Source organism: Notolepis coatsorum (genome assembly GCF_963971535.1).
Source record: "Notolepis coatsorum genome assembly, chromosome: 8".
NCBI classification, from domain to species: Eukaryota; Metazoa; Chordata; class Actinopteri; order Aulopiformes; family Paralepididae; genus Notolepis; species Notolepis coatsorum.
Window position 1 is genome coordinate 133149608 of NC_140172.1, and position 25365 is coordinate 133174972.

General features: G+C 43.3%; 1 protein-coding gene across 2 annotated transcripts in view; it reads right to left on the reverse strand.

Annotated features, from left to right (window-relative positions):
- Positions 1 to 1288: 1288 nt before the first annotated feature.
- Positions 1289 to 25365, reverse strand: part of LOC311233244 (calpain-5-like) — a 48558-nt gene continuing 24481 nt past the window's right edge. For both annotated transcript variants that reach the window (XM_084320180.1, XM_084320179.1), the window contains exons 2-13: positions 22238 to 22426; positions 21046 to 21177; positions 20303 to 20511; positions 17543 to 17735; positions 16899 to 17089; positions 15583 to 15660; positions 15201 to 15396; positions 14803 to 14925; positions 13646 to 13848; positions 8959 to 9080; positions 5375 to 5511; positions 1289 to 1493 (exon numbers count right to left, since the gene is read on the reverse strand). In XM_084320180.1, the coding sequence (XP_084176306.1) occupies positions 1311 to 1493; positions 5375 to 5511; positions 8959 to 9080; positions 13646 to 13848; positions 14803 to 14925; positions 15201 to 15396; positions 15583 to 15660; positions 16899 to 17089; positions 17543 to 17735; positions 20303 to 20511; positions 21046 to 21177; positions 22238 to 22402 (1932 nt within the window). In that variant the 5' untranslated portion in view covers positions 22403 to 22426 and the 3' untranslated portion in view covers positions 1289 to 1310. The remainder of the gene's footprint in view (positions 1494 to 5374; positions 5512 to 8958; positions 9081 to 13645; positions 13849 to 14802; positions 14926 to 15200; positions 15397 to 15582; positions 15661 to 16898; positions 17090 to 17542; positions 17736 to 20302; positions 20512 to 21045; positions 21178 to 22237; positions 22427 to 25365) is intronic.

A 25365-nucleotide genomic window follows, 5' to 3' on the forward strand; every position in this document is an offset into this window, starting at 1 on the left:
TCGCTGTCCACAACGTCCAATCCCCACCCATCGACTTCCACCCGCTGACTCTGCCAAATGAGCCAGTACGACGGCCGGCCCAAGTCGAAGGCAATGCTGAGACTGGGATTCAATACCGGAGTCTCTTGCATTGGTGACGAGCGCAATGTCCGCTGCACCACCCAGCCGCCCTAGTATTTTATGTTTCTTGTATAGTATTTTATGTTTCTTGTATAGTATTTTATGTTTCTCTTTTATTACTTGTGTGATTATATTACTGCACCTTAAGTTTGAGTCCCAAATCTCATTGTATGCAAATATAATGACAATAAAGTACAATCTAATCTAATCTAATCTAACAGTCATGTGACCTCAGTCTGAACAGTCATGTGACTTTCATGCTACCTTTACGTCGCTCTAGATTAACATTTGTCAAAGATTCGTACGTTCATCTTCTTTATTGTTCATTTGCGCACGTGGGTCAGTTCAGGAGCGTGTGGCCAGTTCACACTGGAATCTGATATTGCACATTTAAAACATTATGTGAACGGACAAACAAAAACAAAACACATCTGAGCAATAAAGCAATAAATAAATCCTAATTGAGCAGCACTAAGGCCTGTAGTGTGAACACAGTGACACGGAGGGTTGAAGGACCAACATTCACCACGGTACACAATACACTGGACGATCGATCATTTAATGAATGTATAAAAAAAAAAGAGAAAGAAAGAAAAGTAAATAACAGTGTCTGAGGTCTAAGGCCACTGTGTTTGTACCTTGTAAGAGTCAAGTTAGTTTAACCCTTTCACTACCACACTACAGAAGGTTAACCCTTTACTATCACACTACAGACGGTTTCTGTGTGGTAGTGAAAGGGTTAAAAATACCACCTCGAGTAGTTAGACTGTAGATACAAGAGAACATTCTCAGAATATCTCAGAATTCTCCGGAAGTCTTCGGAGGGCCACAGATAATGTTGCAGACCTTACGTTGACCCTGATCTAGACCCCCCCCCCCCCCCCCCTCTCTTGTGCCGGTCCGTGCTGTCCGAGCGGCACCCCCCCCCCCCCCTCTCTTGTGCCGGTCCGTGCTGTCCGAGCGGCACCCCCCCCCCCCCCCCCCCCCTCTTGTGCCGGTCCGTGCTGTCCGAGCGGCACCCCCCCCCTCTCTTGTGCTGGTCCGTGCTGGCCGAGCGGCACCCCCCCCTCCCCGCCTTCTCTTGTGCCGGTCCGTGCTGGCCGAGCTGCACCCTCCCTCCCTCCCTCCCTCCCTCCCTCCCTCCCTCCCTCCCTCCCTCCATCCCTACGACCCCGCGGGGTGCCGGGTGCTCAGACGGCGGTGAGCTGGGTGGAGGTGCAGATCCTCACGCTGATGGTGCCGGGCATCTCCTCTGCCTGCCGGCCGCCCCGCTTCCTCAGCCGCAGCTTCTGGGCGTCCGAGGGGTCCTTCACGGAGCCGGAGAGAACCACCTGACCCAGGAACTGATCCTTCAGGGCGTTGCTGTTCCAGAGCTGCAGAGGCAAGACATTACGTTACCTATCAGTACCCTGACCCTGACCCTGACCCTGACCCTGGAACTGGAACTGGAACTGGTCCTTGAGGGCGTTGCTATTCCACAGAGGCAAGATGGTGGCATTATGTTATAGATATCTATAGAACACTAGATAGCTTAAGGCGGAGTCACCAGCGTCACTGAACCGCCGCCATCTTGCCCAGGTCAGCCTTGAGTGAGAGTGAGTGAGCTGCACAGACAAAAATACTCATAACTCGCTGAAATATTGACGGATTTACAAACGGGTTTGGTTTGCTATAAACATCAAAGATGTAGTTATGATACTGCATACTTATAAAAGATTTTTTTTTAAAGATGTTTTTTTTTTACAAACCGCTTGAATCATAGCCACGTTAATAATGCTTGTAATAAACCAACCCGTTTGTAAATCTGTCAATATTTCAGCGAGTTATGAGTATTTTTGTCTGTGCAGCTCACTCACTCTCACTCAAGGCTGACCTGGGCAAGATGGCGGCGGTTCAGTGACGTCGCTCTCCATTGGCCGGCAGCGCAGGCAAGCTATCTAGTGTTCTATATATATCTATGGAATTATGTTACCGTCAACAGGTTCCTTACTTCTGAACACATTGTTACCTATCAGTCTGTTCTGATCAAACACATTGTTACCTATCAGTACTTCTGTCCTGAGCCGTCTTCGGAACACAAGTACTGGCCATCCAATCGCCCAAAAATAGAATTTTTCACATTTGAATAGTAGAGTAATAGTGAAGTCAGTGTTAAAGGTGATGGAACAGTAGAACCAGGCGTTAACCTCTTAAGCATCGGATGGCCTGTCACATGCGCATGCCGCGCCACTTTGCTCTCGTCTGTCGGCTCCGGGCTGCGTTTTTGCCGATCATCCAATACATTGTTGGAAAGTTGAATTTACCGCCTTTCGATCGTCACCACACTCAACCTATTGCGTGCTTCCAGTCTCGAGTTACTAGACGAGACATCCAACAAGCGTAATTTTACAAGCCGTTCGGACGAGTGACCACCAGTCACCTCTCTGATGGCGAAAATTAATGACCACCTTTGTAGCCAATGAAATTCTGGAGCGAGGGGTGTCCCACGCTTTGGGCTGATTGCAACGAGAAAGACAAAGAAGAAGCCGGACAATTCTTTCTTTTAGCGTGTCGGAATCAATGGAAGCGGACGGCCATTTTTGATAATCATGCCGAATTATTGCCGGTACACAGATTACAAAAAACCTTTGTAAAACACTAATTATTATTATTAACCCTTTATCTGCCAGGGATTATTCTGATCTTAATCCACTGTCTGCCAGTACTGTAAGTCTATGGAGATGTTCCCCTTCTTTGCAGGGCTATAACTTTTTAAATTGTATTGCTAAATTGACATTACTATGGCCCATTCAACGTCAAGTATCTATCGTTTAGGATGTAGCAACGTTCTACGTTTTCATTCACATATTCATACTAAAATACGGTCTAAAGTATAAATATGTTTTTATCGTTTTCTGCAGCATTCTGCAGAACGCGAGTTATAGCTATAAATACATATTACATCATCAAATGTAGTTTGATACCGATTGACGTCAGATAAAAAATTTCAATTGTACAAGGTCCTAAACGTCATGCCTCATCATCTGCTGGCTGTCCCTGAGCAGTGTTGAATGTCCCGTTGAATGTCCCGTGACTAAGACGGGGAGGACGTGACCCTCTTTGCGCCGCCCCTGTGCCTCAAATAGATCCGCTATCAACTCTATCTTTAATCTTTCAAAATGTTCAGTTGCTATCGCTATTAGCTCTATCTTTAATCTTTCAAAATGTACAGTTGCTATTGCATGCACTCATCTGTGTTTCACTACACACATGAGTGCATGCTTACCAACTGTCCGTCTGCAACACTACTATCACCAACATCTAAGAAGGGAGATCCCCCCTTGAATGGCCCTTCTAAGGTTTCTCTCCTCCACACTGCCTGTGGAGCTTTTTTCCCTATTGCTAGGTTTTAGTGAGTTTTTCCTTACCTTCGCGTGGGGTATGTCTGGGAGTGCTTGCATTCTTTCATTTATTTGCATTCATCTAAAAATGTTTGGACCTTATGGTGTTCTTGTTCTGTTCTTGACTTATTGTTATGTTTTCTTCTTGACTTGTTTAAAGAAGACCTGTACGGCCCATGGGGACATTAACGTGTGTTGTCGGGCCCTATAAATAAATTTGATTTGATTTTTGATTTGACCGGAGGGGGGGGGGGGGGGGTTTATAAGTCCGTGGCCGACGTTAAATGATTCATGTAGTATGGGCGATACATAGATCACAGCAGTTTATATAGATCATAATATTCAAACACGCTGAAACTTACCGCAGCTTCCTCTGACCGTTGGGTGATCAGCGTGGAGCAGAAAGTTCGCGATTATGGGATGTTGATATATGCGATCCATTTCCAGGTTGTATAATAGTATATACGTCAAAATCATGTTGTTTATCGAGTTATTGGCAACGGATCGCTATCCAGTGTATCAAGCTCGAGTCCCGGGAGCAATAACGAGTGGCCGGACGAAATATGGTTGAGCACCACTTCCTGCCGCGTCACTTTCGGTTTGGGCGATTCGCCGATCGGCCACCAGATGGCGGTCTTGAACCGTTGGAGAGTTGAGAGGAGATCAACAGCAAGTCTCAAGTCTCCGTGGGTAAAATATGATTGACATGACAGATTTTTGTAATATTGATCTCAAAGACGCCTTACGGCGTCATTGGCAGATTACGCATGGCGGAGAATGACGTGGTAACACGTCATTGGCGAATAAAGGGTTAATAATAATTATTATTATTATTAACACATTGTGCGCCAAGAACGGCGTAAATCGTTATTGCCCGCCATGCGTTGAACGCCAACAACGGCGTATCACGTGTTTGGGATCAATATTTAATTTTCATTCATAATTCATCCAGCCTCCCTCCGGACTACAGCGGCACCCTGTTCTGATATTGCAACGCCTCAATACCGCCACCTGGTGGATGGTCGGGCGAGTTACACTCACGCCAAACCGGAAGTGGTGCATCAAGGAAATTCCTCCGCCAGAGATATATTGTGGCGTGGATCAATATACACACTCGAGTGCATTGATATGATTTCGGCGTTTATTGCGTCATACAAACCGGAAATGGATCTAGCAGATCGATGTCAAATAATTGGGATCTTTTTCCTCCAGTCTCATCGGCGAACGGTAAGAGGACACTAACGTTACTTTCAGCTTGATTGTCCATTTCTTTGTTTGCAATCAGTCTGACTAAATAAAGCCGTTACTGACGATCAAGGAATTATAAATTATTTCCTTCACGCATGATGAAGCATAATGTATACCGATCATATACATTTGAATTTTTTTATATAGCGTGTATAGGAAAGAAAGGCCAATCGATAATCTATCATATGCTTCAGGGCCTATAACTAGCATTTTTGGAATTACAGCAGAAAAGCTTAAAAACATACTTATATTCTCGACGGTATTAACACAACAATGTATGAATGAAAAAATATAACGTTCCGACATCCGGAAGGATAGATACCCGATGTTGAATGGGCCATAGTAATGCAGATATAGCTATAATATTTAAAAGGTTATAGCCCTGCAAAGAAGGTAAACATCTCCATAGGCTTACAGCGGTGGCAGAGAAGGCATAATGATGGGCACAATGCATGGCGCCCAATGTGTTAACACTAAGTATAAAGTATAATAAATCGCAAATTATGTTGGGTACGCAATCGTCAGGCGTGTTATGCAAAACTAGCCCAATTTTTTTGCCTGATGCATAAGAGGTTAAAGGGGATGGATCAGTGGAACCAGGTGGCAGGTGTTGAAGACCACGTTACCTCCACGGTGATGGGCTTCCCGGGTTTCTTCCTGAAGAACACGGCTGACGTGGCGAACTCAGGAGCCAGGGTGTCCTTCTGGACAGTGGAGCGCACCGAGCGGCCCTCACAGGAGATGATCACGTAGGGGTCCGCACCTGCAGGACCGAGGGGAACCATGGATCAAACCGCGTCTCTACAATTCGTAGCCGCATTTCTGCAGACCCCTCTCTGATTGGTTGAACTCCATTTTTGCAGACCCCTCCCATTTCTGCAGACCCCTCTCTGATTGGTTGAGCGAAGCCCCTCTCTGATTGGCCCCCCGCATGAGCCGAGACAAGCTCCTCTAGCCAGGAGTCGAAACTCTGTTAACTCCAGAGAGAGAGGCTGAACGCAATTTATACGCATGGAAGTATTGATTACGCCATAACGAATCATTAAAAAAATATACCGTTAACTGGAATATGTTGTGTGTGCCTTTACACATGTTGGATAGGATTATGTAATTGGTTTGTATAGCGTCGCGTATAACGTTATTTCGCGTGACTTCACGGTTTATTCACATTTCACAACACAGCCAGCGGTCAACTTGTTTACACTCCCCACTTACTGTACAATGTAACATTTAGATTAACCCAGTTGTCTATCTGTATGTCATATGTTACGATGAATTGAAAATGGGGGACCCTGATGTAAACAAGACGAAAGTCTTTCTCTGGGGTCTGCATTCCCTTAACAATTGTATGTATTGAGCTGTACTGTGTACTGTACCCATTCTGCAATCTGTTAATAAAGTTTTCAATCAATTCAATCAATCAATAACTAGACAGTTACAATATAACATTTAGATTAATTAACCCAGTTAATGCCTTAAGAGAGAGAGGCTGGTGGTCAAGTCAAGTCAAGAGTTATTTGTCACAAGTTGTTTATTAGCCTAGACATTTTCAATTCATCATCTTGTTTACATCAGGGTCCCCCATGTTCAATTCATGATAACATATATGACAATGACATACAGGTAGACAGATGGACAGTACTGCTACATTTAGACATTTATGACATACCAGATTTTGAACTTGTGGTAGGCCTAGACATTTTCAATTCATCGTCTTGTTTACATCAGGGTCCCCCATGTTCAATTCATGATAACATATATGACATACAGGTAGACAGATAGACAGTACTGCTACATCTAGACATTTATGACATACCAGATTTACAAATACAGTACTGTTTGTGATACAAAAAGAGTCCAGAAAAGAAAGGCTATACATTTGACGTAGAAGCTGTACATTGGAGGAGGTTGGGTGGGTGGGGGGGACTATACATTGCTTCTTCTAAGTGTCTATGCTTTTTTTTGTCAGTATTTACTGGCTTTCAAAAAAATAACATCTTGTTGCTTGTGTGTTGAAGGACTTTTACCGAAGGGTTACACATATCATGTCTGCACGTACAGACGTGCGGTGAACCCATCCTGGACCTGCGTTGACCATACCTCTTTTGAGGCCACTGTGCGAATGACTCACCAGTCTGAGGAGGAGATCCTGGTGTGGGCAAGGTCGATGCAGGTCACCTGGAGAGTGGCCCATACATATATGTCATATATGTTATCATGAATTGAACATGGGGGACCCTGATGTAAACAAGACGATGAATTGAAAATGTCTAGGCCTACCACAAGTTTAAAATCTGGTATGTCATAAATGTCTAGATGTAGCAGTACTGTCCATCTGTCTACCTGTATGTCATATATGTTATCATGAATTGAACATGGGGGACCCTGATGTAAACAAGACGATGAATTGAAAATGTCTAGGCCTACCACAAGTTCAAAATCTGGTATGTCATAAATGTCTAAATGTAGCAGTACTGTCCATCTGTCTACCTGTATGTCATATATGTTATCATGAATTGAACATGGGGGACCCTGATGTAAACAAGATGATGAATTGAAAATGTCTAGGCTAATAAACAACTTGTGACAAATAACTCTTGACTTGACTTGACCACCAGCCTCTCTCTCTTAAGGCATTAACTGGGTTAATTAATCTAAATGTTATATTGTAACTGTCTAGTTATTGATTGATTGAATTGATTGAAAACTTTATTAACAGATTGCAGAATGGGTACAGTACACAGTACAGCTCAATACATACAATTGTTAAGGGAATGCAGACCCCAGAGAAAGACTTTCGTCTTGTTTACATCAGGGTCCCCCATTTTCAATTCATCGTAACATATGACATACAGATAGACAACTGGGTTAATCTAAATGTTACATTGTACAGTAAGTGGGGAGTGTAAACAAGTTGACCGCTGGCTGTGTTGTGAAATGTGAATAAACCGTGAAGTCACGCGAAATAACGTTATACGCGACGCTATACAAACCAATTACATAATCCTATCCAACATGTGTAAAGGCACACACAACATATTCCAGTTAACGGTATATTTTTTTAATGATTCGTTATGGCGTAATCAATACTTCCATGCGTATAAATTGCGTTCAGCCTCTCTCTCTGGAGTTAACGGAGTTTCGACTCCTGGCTAGAGGAGCTTGTCTCGGCTCATGCGGGGGGCCAATCAGAGAGGGGCTTCGCTCAACCAATCAGAGAGGGGTCTGCAGAAATGGGAGGGGTCTGCAAAAATGGAGTTCAACCAATCAGAGAGGGGTCTGCAGAAATGCGGCTACGAATTGTAGAGACGCGATCAAACCACACCCACAGGATATCAAACCACACCCACATGATATCAAACCACACCCACATGATATCAAACCACACCCACATGATATCAAACCACACCCACAGGATATCAAGCCACACCCACAGGATATCAAACCACACCCACAGGATATCTCCACACAACGGATTGGCTCAAATAACTTTTAGCACTGGCCAAAAATTACCCCCAGGAAACTATAAAAGAAGGAAGGGTCGTCATCGTCACGTCAGAATACCAGCGTTCTATAACAAGGAAACTATAAAATAAGGAAGGGTCGTCACGTCAGAATACCAGCGTTCTATAACAAGGAAACTATAAAATAAGGAAGGGTCGTCACGTCAGAACACCAGCGTTCTATAACAAGGAAACTATAAAAGAAGAAAGGGTCGCCACGTCAGAATACCAGAGTTCTATAACAAGGAAACTATAAAAGAAGAAAGGGTGGTCACGTCAGAATACCAGCGTTCTATACCAAGGAAACTATAAAGGAAGGAAGAGTCGTCACGTCAGAATACCAGCGTTCTATAACAAGGAAACTATAAAAGAAGGAAGGGTCATCACGTCAGAAATGTATTTATTTATGTTAATTTAATTGTGTTGATGTTTCCATTTCTGCAAAATAAGTATGTACATTTTGTTTGGTTTGGTAAACATTGCACTTAGTCTATCAGTGTACTGTATGTGTGTAGGGGCAGGTACAAATAAGAATTTTCTTCTTCCTGTTCCTTTCGGCCATGGAATTAAGTGGAGCATATTAAGTGAACTATGTACTGTTGGACTGTAATAATTCCATGCACGAATAAATAAAAATGAAATGAAATGAAATGAAATGAAATGAAATGAAATGAAATAACATTTGTTGAGAAATGTAGAACTTTTACCTCCTTCGCTGTCCTGGTTCTCCAGGCCGGCAGCGTCGTGGATGTAGATGTGAGTGACCGCCTGAGGGTAGCCCATGATGGAGCTCCAGCACGTTATCCTGGGCTTGTCTTCCCTCACCTCCCTGTGACAGACGGGCAAATATTTAGTGATCGTTGTGATCCAGTGACTGGAGAATGGGCTCTTTGTGCAGAGATATGTAGGGTTAGTAGCTTCTGTCTGATTGTGTAGGTACTGAGGGTAGTAGTGCCATTGTTACATTGTTACATGCATTGTTTGCTGTTGAAAACCTTGTGCAAAATGATTTAAACCGTGAAAAAGCAAAGGCAAGTGCAATGTTCAACGTCAGCCACTAGGAGGAGTGTTGTGTCATGAAACTACACCTCCATGTGCATACATAGCAGCAATACACAAAAAAACACATAGCAGCAATACACAAAAAAATACATAGCAGCAATACACAAAAAAATACATAGCAGCAATACACTAGAAAAAACATAGCAGCAATACACTAGAAAATACATAGCAGCGATACACTAGAAAATACATAGCAGCGATACACTAGAAAATACATAGCAGCAATACACTAGAAAATACATAGCAGTAATACACTAGAAAATACATAGCAGCAATACACTAGAAAATACATAGCAGCAATACACTAGAAAATACATAGCAGCAATATACAAAAACACTAGTGGCTAGAGACATATCACATGTGGTCACATGACTGGTTGGTCTTCAGCCATTTTTTTGTTTCCCTCTAAAAGAAGCAAGGGTGGGGCCTTACCTTAGGGAACGGGGAGACTGTTCCACGTTTGGTTGCCTTTTATAGACGGGACGTTTTAGCCAAACGTGGTCAATCACATTGGACCTTGCAGTCACCTCTCATGTCTGACCTGGTGCCAAGTCCAATTGTTCTTTTTTTTTTTATATAAATTCCTGTACAGGAGGGGGAGCTAGTCCATGTAGGCATTCGTAGATAAAACAAGCACGTTTTAAGTCTTTGAAAACCTACTAACCAACCAGCCTTTAACACCATTCTACCATACTAGTTTAACAACTTTGGCTTGACTCTTGATTTCTGCACAAATAGAACCCAGAGGGTATGGGTGAATGGGGAATTGTCTGGTGAACTAACATCATCCACTGGCTCACCCCAAGGTTGTGTTCTTTCCCCACTCTTGTATTATCCTCTTATCAAGTGGGCAGAAAAGTGGATTTTTTTTTACTTTAACTTGAGGACTGCCTACTTTTTTTGCAAACCAAAACAACATACGTTATACTTATAGCACATGCATGAGCCTTTTTAAAGATGACATTCAGAAGTTTCTGATTCCAGAAAAAAATTCACTTTTAGTGCTAATGTAATAGAGTTACATAGGTCTGAACTTGAGTTGTAGAAAAACTTGTTACTCAAGTTTTTCTGTAGTAGTTAGTAGTCCAGAGGTAGTATTTCCCCAGACAGAGCCATAGCCTGAAGCCTTATGTAGTACATATCCAAATTTCATAAAGATCCATTCAGAAATGAGTGATTAGGAGTGATTTTGGTAAACTGTGTACAAAGAAAAACTCAGTTTTCACATAGACTTCAATTAATTTGGCTTCCTGTTAAAGAATGTAGTTGTTCACCTAGATCCCTGATTCATACATCCCCACATGAGGTATCATTGGAAGCCACACTCATTGGCTACAACGATCCACAATCATTTTCGAGATCGGATCTAGATTGACGGAACTACTGCAGCCTGAGTCAGGAGTGGTATTTTGCGCAATACCGTGTACTTTGCACAAGTCTCAAATACCGGCATGTAACTTGAGAACTGCTGAACGGATTTGATCAGATTTTGTCGCTATCGACAGGCAACAAATAAGCCTTCAATTCGATATATATATTGCATTACAAAATATGCACACCCGAGCCACTAGGGGTCGCCAAAGTATACTAATGATTGTAGAAGTCAACATGCTAATAGACACATCGTACAATTTGCAGATGATTCTGTAATTGTTAGTCTCCTGAGTGACAATGATGCCCTCCATGGCCCAGTTGTAGATTACTTTGTTTCCTGGTGTGAGGAGGCATTCCTACAACTAAAATGTCACAAAGACTAAAGAAAGACATGTGCATTGATTTTAGACGATCTCCACTAGCTCCTCAGAGTAGTGTCATTAATGGCCAGACAGTGGATTTGGTGATCACCATTATTGACAATCGTCAGACATTTTAACACTGAAATGGTGTGTAAGAAAGGTCAGCCACGCCTCTTCTGTGCAAGGAAGCTAGCCAAATTTCAGGTGGATAAGTCTTTGATTAATTAGTTCTACAGGGCTTTCATAGGGTCTGTTGTTTCCTTTGCTGCCATTTGTTGGTATGGAAACCTTGACGTTAGACAAACGAATGCCCTTAACAGGGTTGTGAGGGGGGCTAGCAAGATTGTGGGGGTACAATCTAGCTGTCTGGGTCATATATGTTATGTCCCTCCTGTCCCTGCTCCTCTTGTTCATCCACATCATCCTCCACTCATTCATGGTCCTCTTCCCCCACCTCCTGGACAATTCCCCTCATTACACCTTGGACTCCTCATATATTTATGTATTGTCAGATTCATCTTGTCAAGTCTTCCTGCCTGTCTGTTGTCTTTGGTGTTTCCTTGTCTGGTCTTGTTGTCCTGTCTGGTTTAGGTTCTTGTCTTTAGTATTTTGTCCCCAGTGTGTTTAGTCTTGTTTTGTATTTGTTATCAGTCTTGTCTTGCATTGGTCCTTTAGTCTGTCAGTCTGTTTCCCCTCCCAGGTGTGTCTCATTGTTAATCAGCCCTCATGTGTCAATTACCTTGTGTATTTAAGTCTAGTCTGCCCTGTCTCCCGGGCACGTTCATTAGATCTTTGTTCCTGGTAGCGTGAATATTAAAGGCAACCAACTTGTGTTCAGCTTTTCTCTGATTGGCCATGACCCCCCGCCCCCATATTAATACGACGCGGCAGCAGAGGTCCCTGCAAGGTCCCAAATTAAATGAATGAAGCGCGCAGCGAACGAGGCAGCAGAGTGTATAATGTTATTTCGCAGAGTGTATAATGTTATTTCGCAGAGCATAATGTATAATGTTATTTCGCCCGTTTGTAACGTCATAACATCAGTGGAGGCCATTTCGCCTGCTGGAGGCTGCCGACTGATTAATACGCAGCTCTCTTTATTTCGCGGAGCATAATGTATAATGTTATTTCGCGTTTGTAACGTCTGATGCTGACTGATTAATAATAAGCTCTCTTTATATCTCCAGTGATAAAACCCAGTGCTCTATGATACACAGCGTGGATGGGCTTTCAGAGCATAATGTATAATGTTATTTCGCGTTTGTAACGTCTGATGCTGACTGATTAATAATAAGCTCTCTTTATATCTCCAGTGATAAAACCCAGTGCTCTATGATACACAGCGTGGATGGGCTTTCAGGTGGAGGGAGGCGCATGCATGTACATAATTTCACCATAATCAAATACAGATATAATTGTGGATTATTGTACAATGGTCTTCTTACTGGCAGCAGAAAAGCATGATTTGTTTCTGGAGGCTGCTGACTGATTAATACGCAGCTCTCTTTATTTCGCGGGGCATAATGTATAATTAACCAACAACATTAACCAACAACGAGGCACAACGAGGCATTGAGGCATGAACCAACGAGCACCTCTCAGTCAGAGCACCTGGGGGAGCCTCATGCGCATGCGCGGCCGCGGTCACTCTCGACTCTGCCGCATCTCGCTGCCGCGTCCTCTCTGCCGCAGGGCGTGTGCTAGGGCGGTCACGTGGCCGTGCGGCCAATCAGGGAAACGCTTAACGAAAAGCTGAACACAAGTTGGTTGCCTTTAATATTCACGCTTCCTGGTATCCTGTCTATGTTCCTGATTCCTGTCGTCGTGTTACCTTGCCTTGTTCGTTCACTTCGCCTGCCATGCCATGTTTGTTCACCCCGTCTAGTAAGTCTTGTACCAGTTTGTGTTTAGTTTATTCGTGTATCCCTTAGTTTAGTTTTTCCCTCTTCCAGTTTTCACTCAGGTTTTTGTTTCAGTTTATAGTTTAAGTAAAGATCCTTTTATCACTACCCACCTTGTTCTGCCTGCTTCCTCACTGCCTGTCTGCATTTGGGTCCCACTACCAACACCACTATGCCTAAACCTAACAATATATATGACGAGCAGGTGCTCAAGAAAGCGTCATCTATTAGAGCAGACAGCTGCCTCTCACCCCCTAAATCTGGAATATCAATTATTGCCTTCCGGCCAACATTTAGAGAATTCTCATTTATATCTACCTCCATTCGTGCCATCAATAAAGGAGGCAGGAGAAGGTAGCTTTGAGGTGGGTGGGTGGGTGGATGGTTGTAGTTGCTTATTTAGCTGTTATCATTATCTGATCTTGTGACCATGTACATAATAATAATAATAATTAATTTTATTTGTATAGCACTTTATTTGTATTTATTTATTTATTTGTATAGCGCTTTTGTATAGCGTTTCTCAGGAACCCGAAGTCTATGTTCTTCTGTTTCTGTATGTTTACTGTGTTTTTTGGAGTCTCTTATGTATCTGCTGTAACGTGAATTGCCCAGTTTGGGACATGCTAATAGACTTCACTTGACAACCATGAAGAGAGCCGGAGAACAGTCCCGGAACAGGGTTAGGACCCACCTGCAGCTGGATTCCAGGTCTGTGAAGACGCGGATCATGTACTCTCCCAGAACCTGCGGCTGGAAGGTGGTCGGCAGGATCATGTAGCGGCCCTGGGGCAACATGCACCTCCGGAAGACACTGCGCGCGTTGATGAACAGCGACGTCTCCACACACTGCTGGGTCAGAATGTCGTGCAGCCGGTACTTCCTGTTCAGCTCCACCTAGTGGACAGGAGGAAGAAAGACAACGAACGTATTAGACATTAGATTAGTATCTACAGTTATGTAAAAAGGATTATATACAGGTATGTACAGACAGATGTGGATATATATATATATATATATATATATATACACTGTAAGAATATATATATATACAGCATTAGTTATAGACTGCAAGCTAACCTAGCTTACATTTACATTTTGTCATTTAGCTGATGCTTTTATCCAAAGCGACTTACAAGTTTTGTACAAGTCATCAGGAAGGGTACAACTCTATCAACTGAGTAACAATGTTCATCAAAGTGTTGAGTGCTACAGTCTAGGTGAGTAGGCTATATTAGGACAAGTTAGGGTTAGTTTTTGCTTAGCACAAATGAATGGAAGCGGATACGGACCACTAGCCTAGCCTTCCATTCATTGTGCTAAGCTAGGCTAGCTTGCGGCCCGATTGATTTCTACTGAACGCACAGAGAGGAAATTGGTATCTATCTTCTTGTCTGACTCTGGAGAAGATGGTAAGCACATTTCCCATAACTTTGGCGTGTTCCTTTAAATTGGTATTTCGTGGTTTCAATAACCAAAATACATTGTGCTTTATTACAATAGTGTTTTAAAATGTAAATACTAAGGCTGTCAAAGTTTACGTGGTATTAACGCGTTATCGCACAATTCTTTTAACGCCACTATTTTTTTATCACGAGATTAACGTTTTTTTAAATAATTATTATTCTTTTTTTTTTTTTTACATTTATTCATTTTTTTTTACTAGACTTCACTCAGGTGTATTATTGATATTCTCATTGATACTATGTTTGTTTCTGACAAACATTTTAGAACTTTCTACAAATTTATGAATTTGAATGCATGAGGGTCATCCTTTTGTGTTAAATGGCTGCATAAAGCAAGCATTTCTTGACTCTCATGTTGAGCGGGGTCAGAGGTCAGAGGTCGTACCTTGAAGATGGTGAACCCGACGGTGAGGTTCTCTCCCTGGCCGATCTGTCGGTGGATCTTCATGTCTCTCTGCTGCAAGGAGATCAACACCTCGTCCACGTCCTTCGTCACGTCAAACAGGTACTGGGGGCAGGACAGGTGATCAGAGTGTGAAGACAGAACCCTAACCCTAACCCAGACAGAACCCTAACCCTAACACAGACAGACAGACAGACAGACAGACAGACAGACAGACAGACAGACAGACAGACAGACAGACAGATACTGTAGGTAGGTAGGTAGGTAGGTAGGTAGGTAGGTAGGTAGGTAGGTAGGTAGGTAGGTAGGTAGGTAGATAGATAGGTAGATAGATAGGTGCAGTAGATAGGTGCAGTAGGTAGGTAGATAGGTGCAGGTACCTGGGGGTTCTGTAGGAAGGTCTGTTTGTGATTGGCACAGCCACCACAGCGGTTCAGCAGTGGCTCAGCGTGCTTGGTCCAGCTCCCAAAGTGCACCACTTCATTCCACGTCTTGTGGACGCTGATCAGTGCCGTGTTGATGATGCGGCAGACATCTGCGTCCGTGAAGTTCTTACACCAGTCTGTGAAGGTCATCCTGTGGACACCAAACACAGCAAACATTGTATTAAACACGCTGAAGGTTGAAAGTGACACAGCATGTTGGTATGATATATTACATGTATTGTGACCAAATCCCTTTCCAAATAGTATTATTGTTGTCTTATTGTGCAATGGCAAACATAAACCTGCTGAATGAATACAATAGAGATGGTAGACTCACCAGAACTCCCCGTCATCCTCCACTGTGATGCCCAGGTTGGCCCTTTCCATGTCGCCCACCTTGGACCATTCTTCAGAACTGACATGGAAAGGAGGAAAAATTGCAAATTGATGCATTCTGTCCTTTTCAGTCACAATGGCTCATTTGAACCTCAGTGATGTCACCCTTCTTCAAAATGGTGAGATATAGCTGTTATTTCTATTGAAATAAATAACCTTGGGGTCAAAACAGGAGTTATGTTTCTCTACCTGACCATTCATCAAAGATAATAGACATCTCATACGGTGTACCTCAGGGCAACATTATTGGGCCTGTTCTTTTTAGCCTCTACATGCTCCCATTAGGAAGTGTCATCCCCAAACACTGGAGATCAGAATGATGAACAGCATCCAAGGGTTTAAAAGTAGAGGAAGAGGTCTATAAACCACATCACTAGTAATAAACCTGAGAGCAGAATGATCAACAGCATCCAGAGTAGAGGCATGTCTATACATCACATCACCATAATCAATAACAGAGAGGACAGCTTCAACAATCCTTTTAAATTACATTAGATTAGATTCAAATGTATTAGTTATTTATTTATTACAACGAAAAGAAGTTTGGCATCCAACCAGAGTGCAAATGTAGCAGTAAAGTGGAACAGCAATATACAATGCACAGGTGTTTAAACTGGATATAAAATATATAAATTAGTACTACTGAGTGTAGTGCTAATCAGATGTATGTACAGAGTTGTATTATATAGATAGAGACAGTATGACTACTACTGGCCAGCAGCGTAACTAGTAGGATATGTACAGATATAGATATAGTAAGGGACTATGTGCAGGTAAGTACAGACAGGTGAGGATTTCCTACACAGCATGGGAAGGTCTGTTCTATTTCTATAAAAAAAAACAATCTTTTGTCGTAATTTGTTGAGAATTATTGTGATTGTGACGGTGACAGTGATGGCGATTGTGATTGTGACTGTCATGGTGACTGTGACTGTGATTGTAACGGTGACGGTGATTGTGACGTGACAGTGACGTTGATTGTGATGGTGACGTTGATTGTGATTGTGATTGTGATTGTGACGGTGACATGATTGTGACGTGACGTTGATTGTGATTGTGACAGTCACGTTGATTGTGATTGTGATTGTGACAGTGACAGTGATTGTGACGGTGACAGTGATTGTGACGGTGATTGTGACAGTGATTGTGACTGTGACAGTGATTGTGTTTGTGATTGTGATTGTGACAGTGATTGTGATTGTGACGTGATGTTGACGGTGACGGTGATTATGATTGTGATGTGAAGGTGACTCTGACCTGTCGCTCCAAGCTCCCTTCCACTCCGTCTTGCCCCACGGGTTCCTCATTCGTATCATCGGCAGCGTCTCGTTCTTGAAGTAGGCCAGCAGCCCGTGGCCCAGACGCACGTTCTTCACCGCGGTGACGGAGTAGGCGTGGCCTTTCACCAACCCGTTCGCCATCTTCAGCTCAATTTCGGTCGGCGAAGCCTGATGGATACATAGTGACAGTGATGTAGTGATGTGATTTAAACAAAAGACAACGTTCCTACATGTATGTGCACGGATTCGGTCTGGGACATTACCACTAGCCCTACAGACATTACAACTAGCCTAGAGACATTACCACTAGCCTAGAGACCGGCAGATTTAATGCCACCACAGAGGACAGACTTTGTTTGGCGTGTGAGTTAGAGGTGAAACTGAGAAAGAGGTTCATCTTTTTACTGTCCTGTTTACGAGGACGTAAGGGAGGTACTTTTTGTAAACTCTTGACTCTTAATAATAAACACTGTTAGGACTGTCTGACTCTTAATAATAAACACTGTTAGGACTATCTGACTCTAATAATAACTGAGGGACAACAGGAAGTGACCGGTCCTTAACAGGAAGTGACCGGTCCTTAACAGGAAGTGACTGGTCCTTAACAGGAAGTGACCGGACCTTAATGGAGCAGCTGATGATGCCTCCTCGGTCGTAGGCTTTGAGCAGGTCCTCGAAGAAGCGGTCCTGTTTCTTCTGGTCCTTGTAGAAGGCCTCGTCCTCCAGGTTGATGGCCTCCGCCACCGCCCCGCTGAAGTCCACCACCGCATCCCCCGTGTTTCCCCCCTCCAGGGACTCGTAGCAGCCAGAGAGCCTGGAGACAGAGGGGAGCGCAACCAGAGAGGAGCAGGTCAGACAACCAGAGGGGAGCAGGTCAGACAACCAGAGAGGAGCAGGTCAGACAACCAGAGAGGAGTAGGTCAGACAACCAGAGGGGAGCAGGTTAGACAACCAGAGAGGAGTACAACCAGAGAGGAGCAGGTCAGACAACCAGAGAGGAGCAGGTCAGACAACCAGAGGGGAGCAGGTCAGACAACCAGAGAGGAGCAGGTCAGACAACCAGAGAGGAGCAGGTCAGACAACCAGAGAGGAGCAGGTCAGACAACCAGAGGGGATCAGGTCAGACAACCAGAGAGGAGCAGGTCAGACAACCAGAGGGGATCAGGTCAGACAACCAGAGGGGAGCAGGTCAGACAACCAGAGAGGAGCAGGTCAGACAACCAGAGAGGAGTAGGTCAGACAACCAGAGAGGAGCAGGTCAGACAACCAGAGAGGAGCAGGTCAGACAACCAGAGGGGAGCAGGTCAGACAACCAGAGAGGAGTACAACCAGAGAGGAGCAGGTCAGACAACCAGAGGGGAGCAGGTCAGACAACCAGAGAGGAGTACAACCAGAGAGGAGCAGGTCAGACAACCAGAGAGGAGCAGGTCAGACAACCAGAGGGGAGCAGGTCAGACAACCAGAGGGGAGCAGGTCAGACAACCAGAGAGGAGTACAACCAGAGAGGAGCAGGTCAGACAACCAGAGGGGAGCAGGTCAGACAACCAGAGAGGAGTACAACCAGAGAGGAGCAGGTCAGACAACCAGAGAGGAGCAGGTCAGACAACCAGAGGGGAGCAGGTCAGACAACCAGAGGGGAGCAGGTCAGACAACCAGAGAGGAGCAGGTCAGACAACCAGAGAGGAGCAGGTCAGACAACCAGAGAGGAGCACAACCAGAGAGACCGAGAGGATCACAACCAGAGAGACCAATACTGCTTCACTGGAGTGAGTTGTGACCAGTATTCCAAGGCAACATGGATGAGATACAGGATGGAAATGAGTTCAGTTTGATTGACATGTGATTGACACCCTTCTGATGGTGACAACTAATTATCTTTGTTGTGTGTTTGCCCTCAAGTGCAGAGGTACTTTTCCCAGGAGGAGAAACCTTCTTTTGACCAAAAACGAAAAGGAAACAACTTTTTTTATAATTCATTTTTATAATTAATTTTATAATTAGTTTAGTGATACTCAGTTCTGGAACACCCTACCAACTGAAATAAGACACTGTGCTACCTACCAAACCTTTACAAAAAAACACAATACCTGGTTATTAACCAATCAAACATGTAATCACTTTTAATCAGTTCATTGTGTATTTTATTATTGCTTTTATTATTATGTTGTATTATGTTGTAAATACTGTGTTGTACTTTTAATGTTTCTGTTCTAGGTGTATTGTCGGTCTCATAACATCTTGCCAAATGACTACAGTTGCGAATTAGCCAGCTGGCTAAAACTGACACATTTACAGACATTTTTATCAATGTGTAGGCCTACTGTCCTTAAAAAAAAAAAAAAAAAAAAAAAAAAAAAAACTGAAACTGAAACTGAAACTGATAACTAGGTGAGAGCTGGGTGCAGGGGTAAGAGGGAGAACAGGTTCAATGGGATGTTTAGAAGCTCTAAAGCTCACTTGGCGTAGGCCTTTTCCGTGGGATGTTTAATAATAATAATAATATATTTGATTTGTAGGGCGCTTTACAGTTGCGGAGCAAATCTCAAAGCGCTACGTTGTAAAAGAACAGAAAAACTAGGAAGAGAGTAAAAAAAAAGAGAATGTAAAATAAGCAAGACTAAAACTAGTAAGGAGTAAAAAGAACACTAGAACTAGTAAAAGAGTAGAAAGAAAAACTGGTAAAAGAACATAAAATGTGTGGAGCTAAAACTAGATAAAATCAACAAAAGGCCCTTTTTAAAAGCCTCCACAGTCTGTGGTGCTCTCTCAGGTGGTCAGGGAGAGCATTCCACAGACTGGGAGCGGATGAGCAGAAAGCCCGATCTCCCACGGTGCAGAGTAGGTTTAGAAGCTCTAGAGCTCACTTGGCGTAGGCCTTCTCCATGGGATGTTTAGAAGCTCTTACTTCACTGACTGCCTTCAAGAAAATATTCAACACGCTCTTAGTAGATCCCTCCTGCTCTTGCTGATACCCCAGTTTCACACTTGCATACACCCTCACACACACAACATACAAGCACTCATTCATACTCGCACCTAGACACACGATATTGGCTTTTTAACCAATATCCGATATACCGATATTGTCCAACTCTTAATTTCCGATACCGATATCAACCGATACCGATATATGCAGGAATAATTTCAGGAAATTAACATTACATATCTCTTGTCGTGGAATTAACACAACATTATGCATACTTTTGACAATAAATAAAATAAGAATTTGTTCTTACTTGCTTGCCTGGGTAAATAAAGGTTAAATAAATGTAAAAACATTTAAATAATAATAATAATTCTTTTGTAAACCGATACCGATCATTTCCGATATTACATTTTAATGCCAATATCGGCCGATAATATCCCTACTCTAAAGCTCACTTGGCATATGCCTTCTCCAGCAGGGCGCTCCAGAACTCGTTGTTGAGCTTGGAGTGGCAGTAGATCAGATCTCCGTTGATGGTGGGCAGGCGGTCGTCCACCACCACGTCCACCCACGCCCCGAACAGCCAGAAGCGGAAGTGGAAGATTCCTGCGTAGCCGTCGGGGTGTTTGGAGTCCCACTCCTGCTCCGTCCAGTCGGGGATTACCTGAGACACGGAGACACAGAGAGACACACAGAGAGACACAGAGACACACAGAGAGACGGAGACACACAGATACACAGAGAGACAGAGACACACAGATACACAGAGAGACACAGAGAGACACAGAGAGACAGACACACAGAGAGACAGACACACAGAGAGACAGACACACAGAGACACAGAGAGACAGAGACACAGAGACACACAGAGAGACAGAGACACACAGATACACAGTGAGACACAGAGAGACACAGAGAGACAGACACACAGAGAGACAGACACACAGAGAGACAGACACACAGAGAGACAGACACACAGAGAGACAGACACACAGAGAGACAGAGACACCGAAGTTATTCCTTGTGAGTGAAACTGATAGCAATGCCACAAACCTGCAGTTCATACTTATATACATATTATGTAACGGTTGTGATATCGTCACCTTATACTTCAATGCCCCGAGGGAGTTTCGAACCCGTGGTACATGCATACTTACATACATACTTACATAAATACATCCATACAGAGCTAACTCACCTTCTGCCAGAGGTCTGGTTTCAGGGCCAGACAGGAGCATGCTGCCACAAACCAGCAGTTCCCCACGAGACCCTGGTTGAGGTCGTGAGAGCTGATGCCCTCCACAAACAGGTGAGGCTCAGGGCTGATCTCCTGCAAGCAGGAAGAGGCACAATGAGACATCATCATCATCATCATCATCATCATCATCATCATCATCATCATCATCATCATCATCATCATCATCATCATCATCATCATCATCATGTGGATAGGGGTGAGTTGTTCTGATGCCGGTGATCATGTTTTAATATTGGGATTAATATTCTGTTATGATTGTGGAGCATGTTGTTACTTGTAGTCACTTGTAATTTATAGTTACTTATAGATAGATAGACAACCAACCAACCCTAGATAATAATAATAATAATAATAATAATAATAATAATAATAATAATAATAATAATAATAATAATAATAATAATAATAATAATAATAATAATAATAATAATAATAATAATAATAATAATAATAATAATAATAATAATAATAATAATAATAATAATAATAATAATAATAATAATAATAATAATAATAATAATTATTATTATTATAATAATAATAATAATAATAATAATAATAATAATAATAATAATAATAATAATAATAATAATAATAATAATAATAATAATAATAATAATAATATCTTAAATTTATATAGCGCCTTTCAGGAGACCCAAGGCGCTTAACAGGAGGGGGCAGCTAAGGGAGGGGAACAGGGAACAACGTAACAACAAAATAATAATCAAAAGGAAAGAAAGAAAGAAAAAGAAAAAAAGGGAAATCAGGCAGAGTCATTTACAAATTTGGTGAAGATAGAACGATAGAACGATAGAATGAGACAGACCGACCGACAGGTAGGTAGGTAGGTAGGTAGGTAGGTAGGTAGGTAGGTAGGTAGGTAGGTAGGTAGATAGGGTCTCTTCCGCCTTGTACATACAGTATATATTCTCTGCTTTGAAGTGGTTATGCTTTGGCCCTCTTTCGAAGTGGGTTATGCTTAGAGAGGGCCAAAGCATAACCACTTCGAAGCAGAGAATATATATGTACAAGGTGGACATTTCTATCCCAGAGCTCTTCGGAGCTAAACCAATCAGAGAGCGTCTTCGCAAACTGCGGCTACGGAAAAAAATCGCGCAGATAGGTAGCTCACCTGTGGTCTCTTCCACTCCACTACACCAGGGGGCGGCTTCCTGTAGAACAGAGATGCGTTGGCAGCGGGGAACTCCGGGTCCTCGAAGAGAGTCTTCTCCTGGAGACATTCCTTCTTCAGAGCCTCGTAGTTCTGGTTCTTGTGCGGGATGACCGTGGAGAACATGATCCAGCCTCTCACCTCTCACCACTGCAGAGTGAGGACAGAGAGCGGAGACATTTAAAGTGATTTTTTATTTTTTTATATAACATTCATCGTTCACCTCTGACCCCTGGCGCCTGGAAGAGACGCAGAGAGTTCCCAAAGCGCAGTCTATCAATCCCTGTATGATAGGGCGCGTTACAGAGTCAACAGAGGCCTCCGCACCAGCCACACGCTCGCCGGACCGCTGAGCTTTATAGCTCGGTCTGTGTCATCTGAGTGTTGACACTTGGGTGGAAAAAAGAGACGGTATCTTGTATTTCTGGACACAAGTTGTACTATTGTGAAACATGTTGCGTTGAACCAGCAGACTGACCCAGTAGTGTGTAGACTGACCCTATAGACTGACCCAGTAGTGTGTAGACTGACCCTATATAATGACCCAGTAGTGTGTAGACTGACCCTATAGACTGACCCAGTAGTGTGTAGACTGACCCTATATAATGACCCAGTAGTGTGTAGACTGACCCTATATAATGACCCAGTAGTGTGTAGACTGACCCTATAGACTGACCCAGCAGTGAGCAGACTGACCCAGTAGTATGTAGACTGACCCTATAGACTGACCCAGTAGTGTGTAGACTGACCCTATAGACTGACCCAGTAGTGTGTAGACTGACCCTATAGACTGACCCAGCAGTGAGCAGACTGACCCAGTAGTGTGTAGACTGACCCTATAGACTGACCCAGCAGTGAGCAGACTGACCCAGTAGTGTGTAGACTGACCCAGCAGTGAGCAGACAGACCCAGCAGTGTGTAGACCAGTGGTTCTCAAACTGTGGTATGTGTACCACTAGTGGTAATTGTTGGTACTGCTGGTGGTACTTGAAAAAATGTAATAAAAAAATAAATAAATAAAAATATAAATCTTTTTTTCAACTTCAGCCCTGATCATAACCATTTTTATTTTTTAGATTTTTTTGTAATGTCAGATAAAAAATGAAATACTCCCACTTTTCTGAAAAGAGTTGTTAAATCTGACATTACAAACAATCCATCAAAATCTGTGTTGTTGCTAATCATTGACACATGCCTAGCCTGTAATAACCCCCCCCCCCAGAAAAATGTACTTTGCATTTGATATATTGAAAATATTTTACTTTTTGTGCGTTTATTTTAACAATAATTTGTGATGCCATCACACAAACTGGCATTTAAAGGGTTACAATTAGAAAATGTATTGAATATGTAATTTTCTTTTTTACAATAATTTGTGAGAGAGAGAGAGAGAGAGAGTGAGAGAGAGAGAGAGAGAGAGAGAGAGAGAGAGAGAATTAAGTACATTTGCTGAAATACAGTTGTTCTTAATTTTCTCACTTGCTATGTGAGAATGTTAGTTAGTATGTTCTCAATGCCCCTTGCATTGTATGCGTTGTGTGGAAGCGTTTGCTAGTTCTAGTGCTACCCCTTTGTACATTGTGGCTGTGTCTGACAAAAGTGAACCATAAATAATGCTATTAGGAATACGTTTGCCTCCTGCGTGAACTGTGCATAGCTGAATAGACTGTATTTTAACGGCGGTCATATGATGGTACTTGGAGAGCCAGCTACGTTCTCAGGTGGTACTTGGTGTAAAAAGTTTGAGAACCACTGGTGTAGACTGACCCAGCAGTGAGCAGACTGACCCAGCAGTGAGCAGACTGACCCAGCAGTGAGCAGACTGACACAGCAGTGTGTAGACTGACCCAGCAGTGAGCAGACTGACCCAGCAGTGAGCAGACTGACCCAGCAGTGTGCAGACTGACCCAGCAGTGAGCAGACTGACCCAGCAGTGTGTAGACTGACCCAGCAGTGTGTAGACTGACCCAGCAGTGTGTAGGAGAACATGTGACTTGAAATACACTCTGACAGAATACTAGACAGTCTCCTGCTTTTTAGTGAGCTGGTGACTGGAAGGTTGCTGGTTCAAATCCACATGGTAAATGCGCCTGGATGACGACCAACCGCCTGAAACTGAACCTAAGCAAAAACAGAATTGCTTCACCTGCCGGGCCAAATACTCCCCCACTGACTGACCTTTAACCTGACCTCTAAACCTAACCCTTTCCATCACAGTGGAGAATGTAGCCGTGGCCTCGTCCCCGACCGCCAAGGACCTTGGCGTAGTCCTTGACAACCGGCTGAACTGCAGGTACTTCCTGAGCAACGTCAGAAGGATCCGCCCCTTCCTGACAAAAGAAGCCACCCAACTCCTCGTCCAATCAACAGTCATCTCCCGGCTCGACTACTGCAACGCACTTCTTGCTGGCCTCCCGACCACCGCCACCAAGCCTCTTCAACTCATCCAGAATGCAGCCGCCCGCCTGATCTCAAACCTACCAAAGTCGGCCCATGTCACCCCACTTCTCAGGGACCTGCACTGGCTCCCCATTGCTGCACGAATCTGCTTCAAGGCCCTCGACCTGGCATATTGCGCGGCGAAGGGAACCGCTCCCGCCTACCTCCGGTCAATGGTCTCTAACACACCCTCAAGACCCCTCTGCTCTACATCCTCTGGCCGCCTCAGACCCACTCCTATCCGAGCTGCCTTTTCTCGGTCCTTGCCCCACAATGGCCGAAACCTGTCCAATCTTTCGCCGTCGACTAAAAACACACTTCACAATATCTGAAATGAAAAAATTTAAAAACACTAACCTTCTTACTGTCTATATTGTCTGTCTATATATTATACTATCATGCACTCTTCCTACTATACTAATATTTATTTACTACTATGCACTCAACACTGCAGCACCCAACAAGTTTCAGCACTGTTTGATGAACATCGTTACTCAGCTGAAAGAGTTGTACCCTTCCTGCTGACTTGTCGTACAGAACTTGTAAGTCGCGTTGGATAAAAGCGTTCAGCTAAATGATAAAATGTAAATGTGAATGTAAATGGTGCATTCATATAATAGCTTTTATCCAAAGCACTTTACAATTTTGTT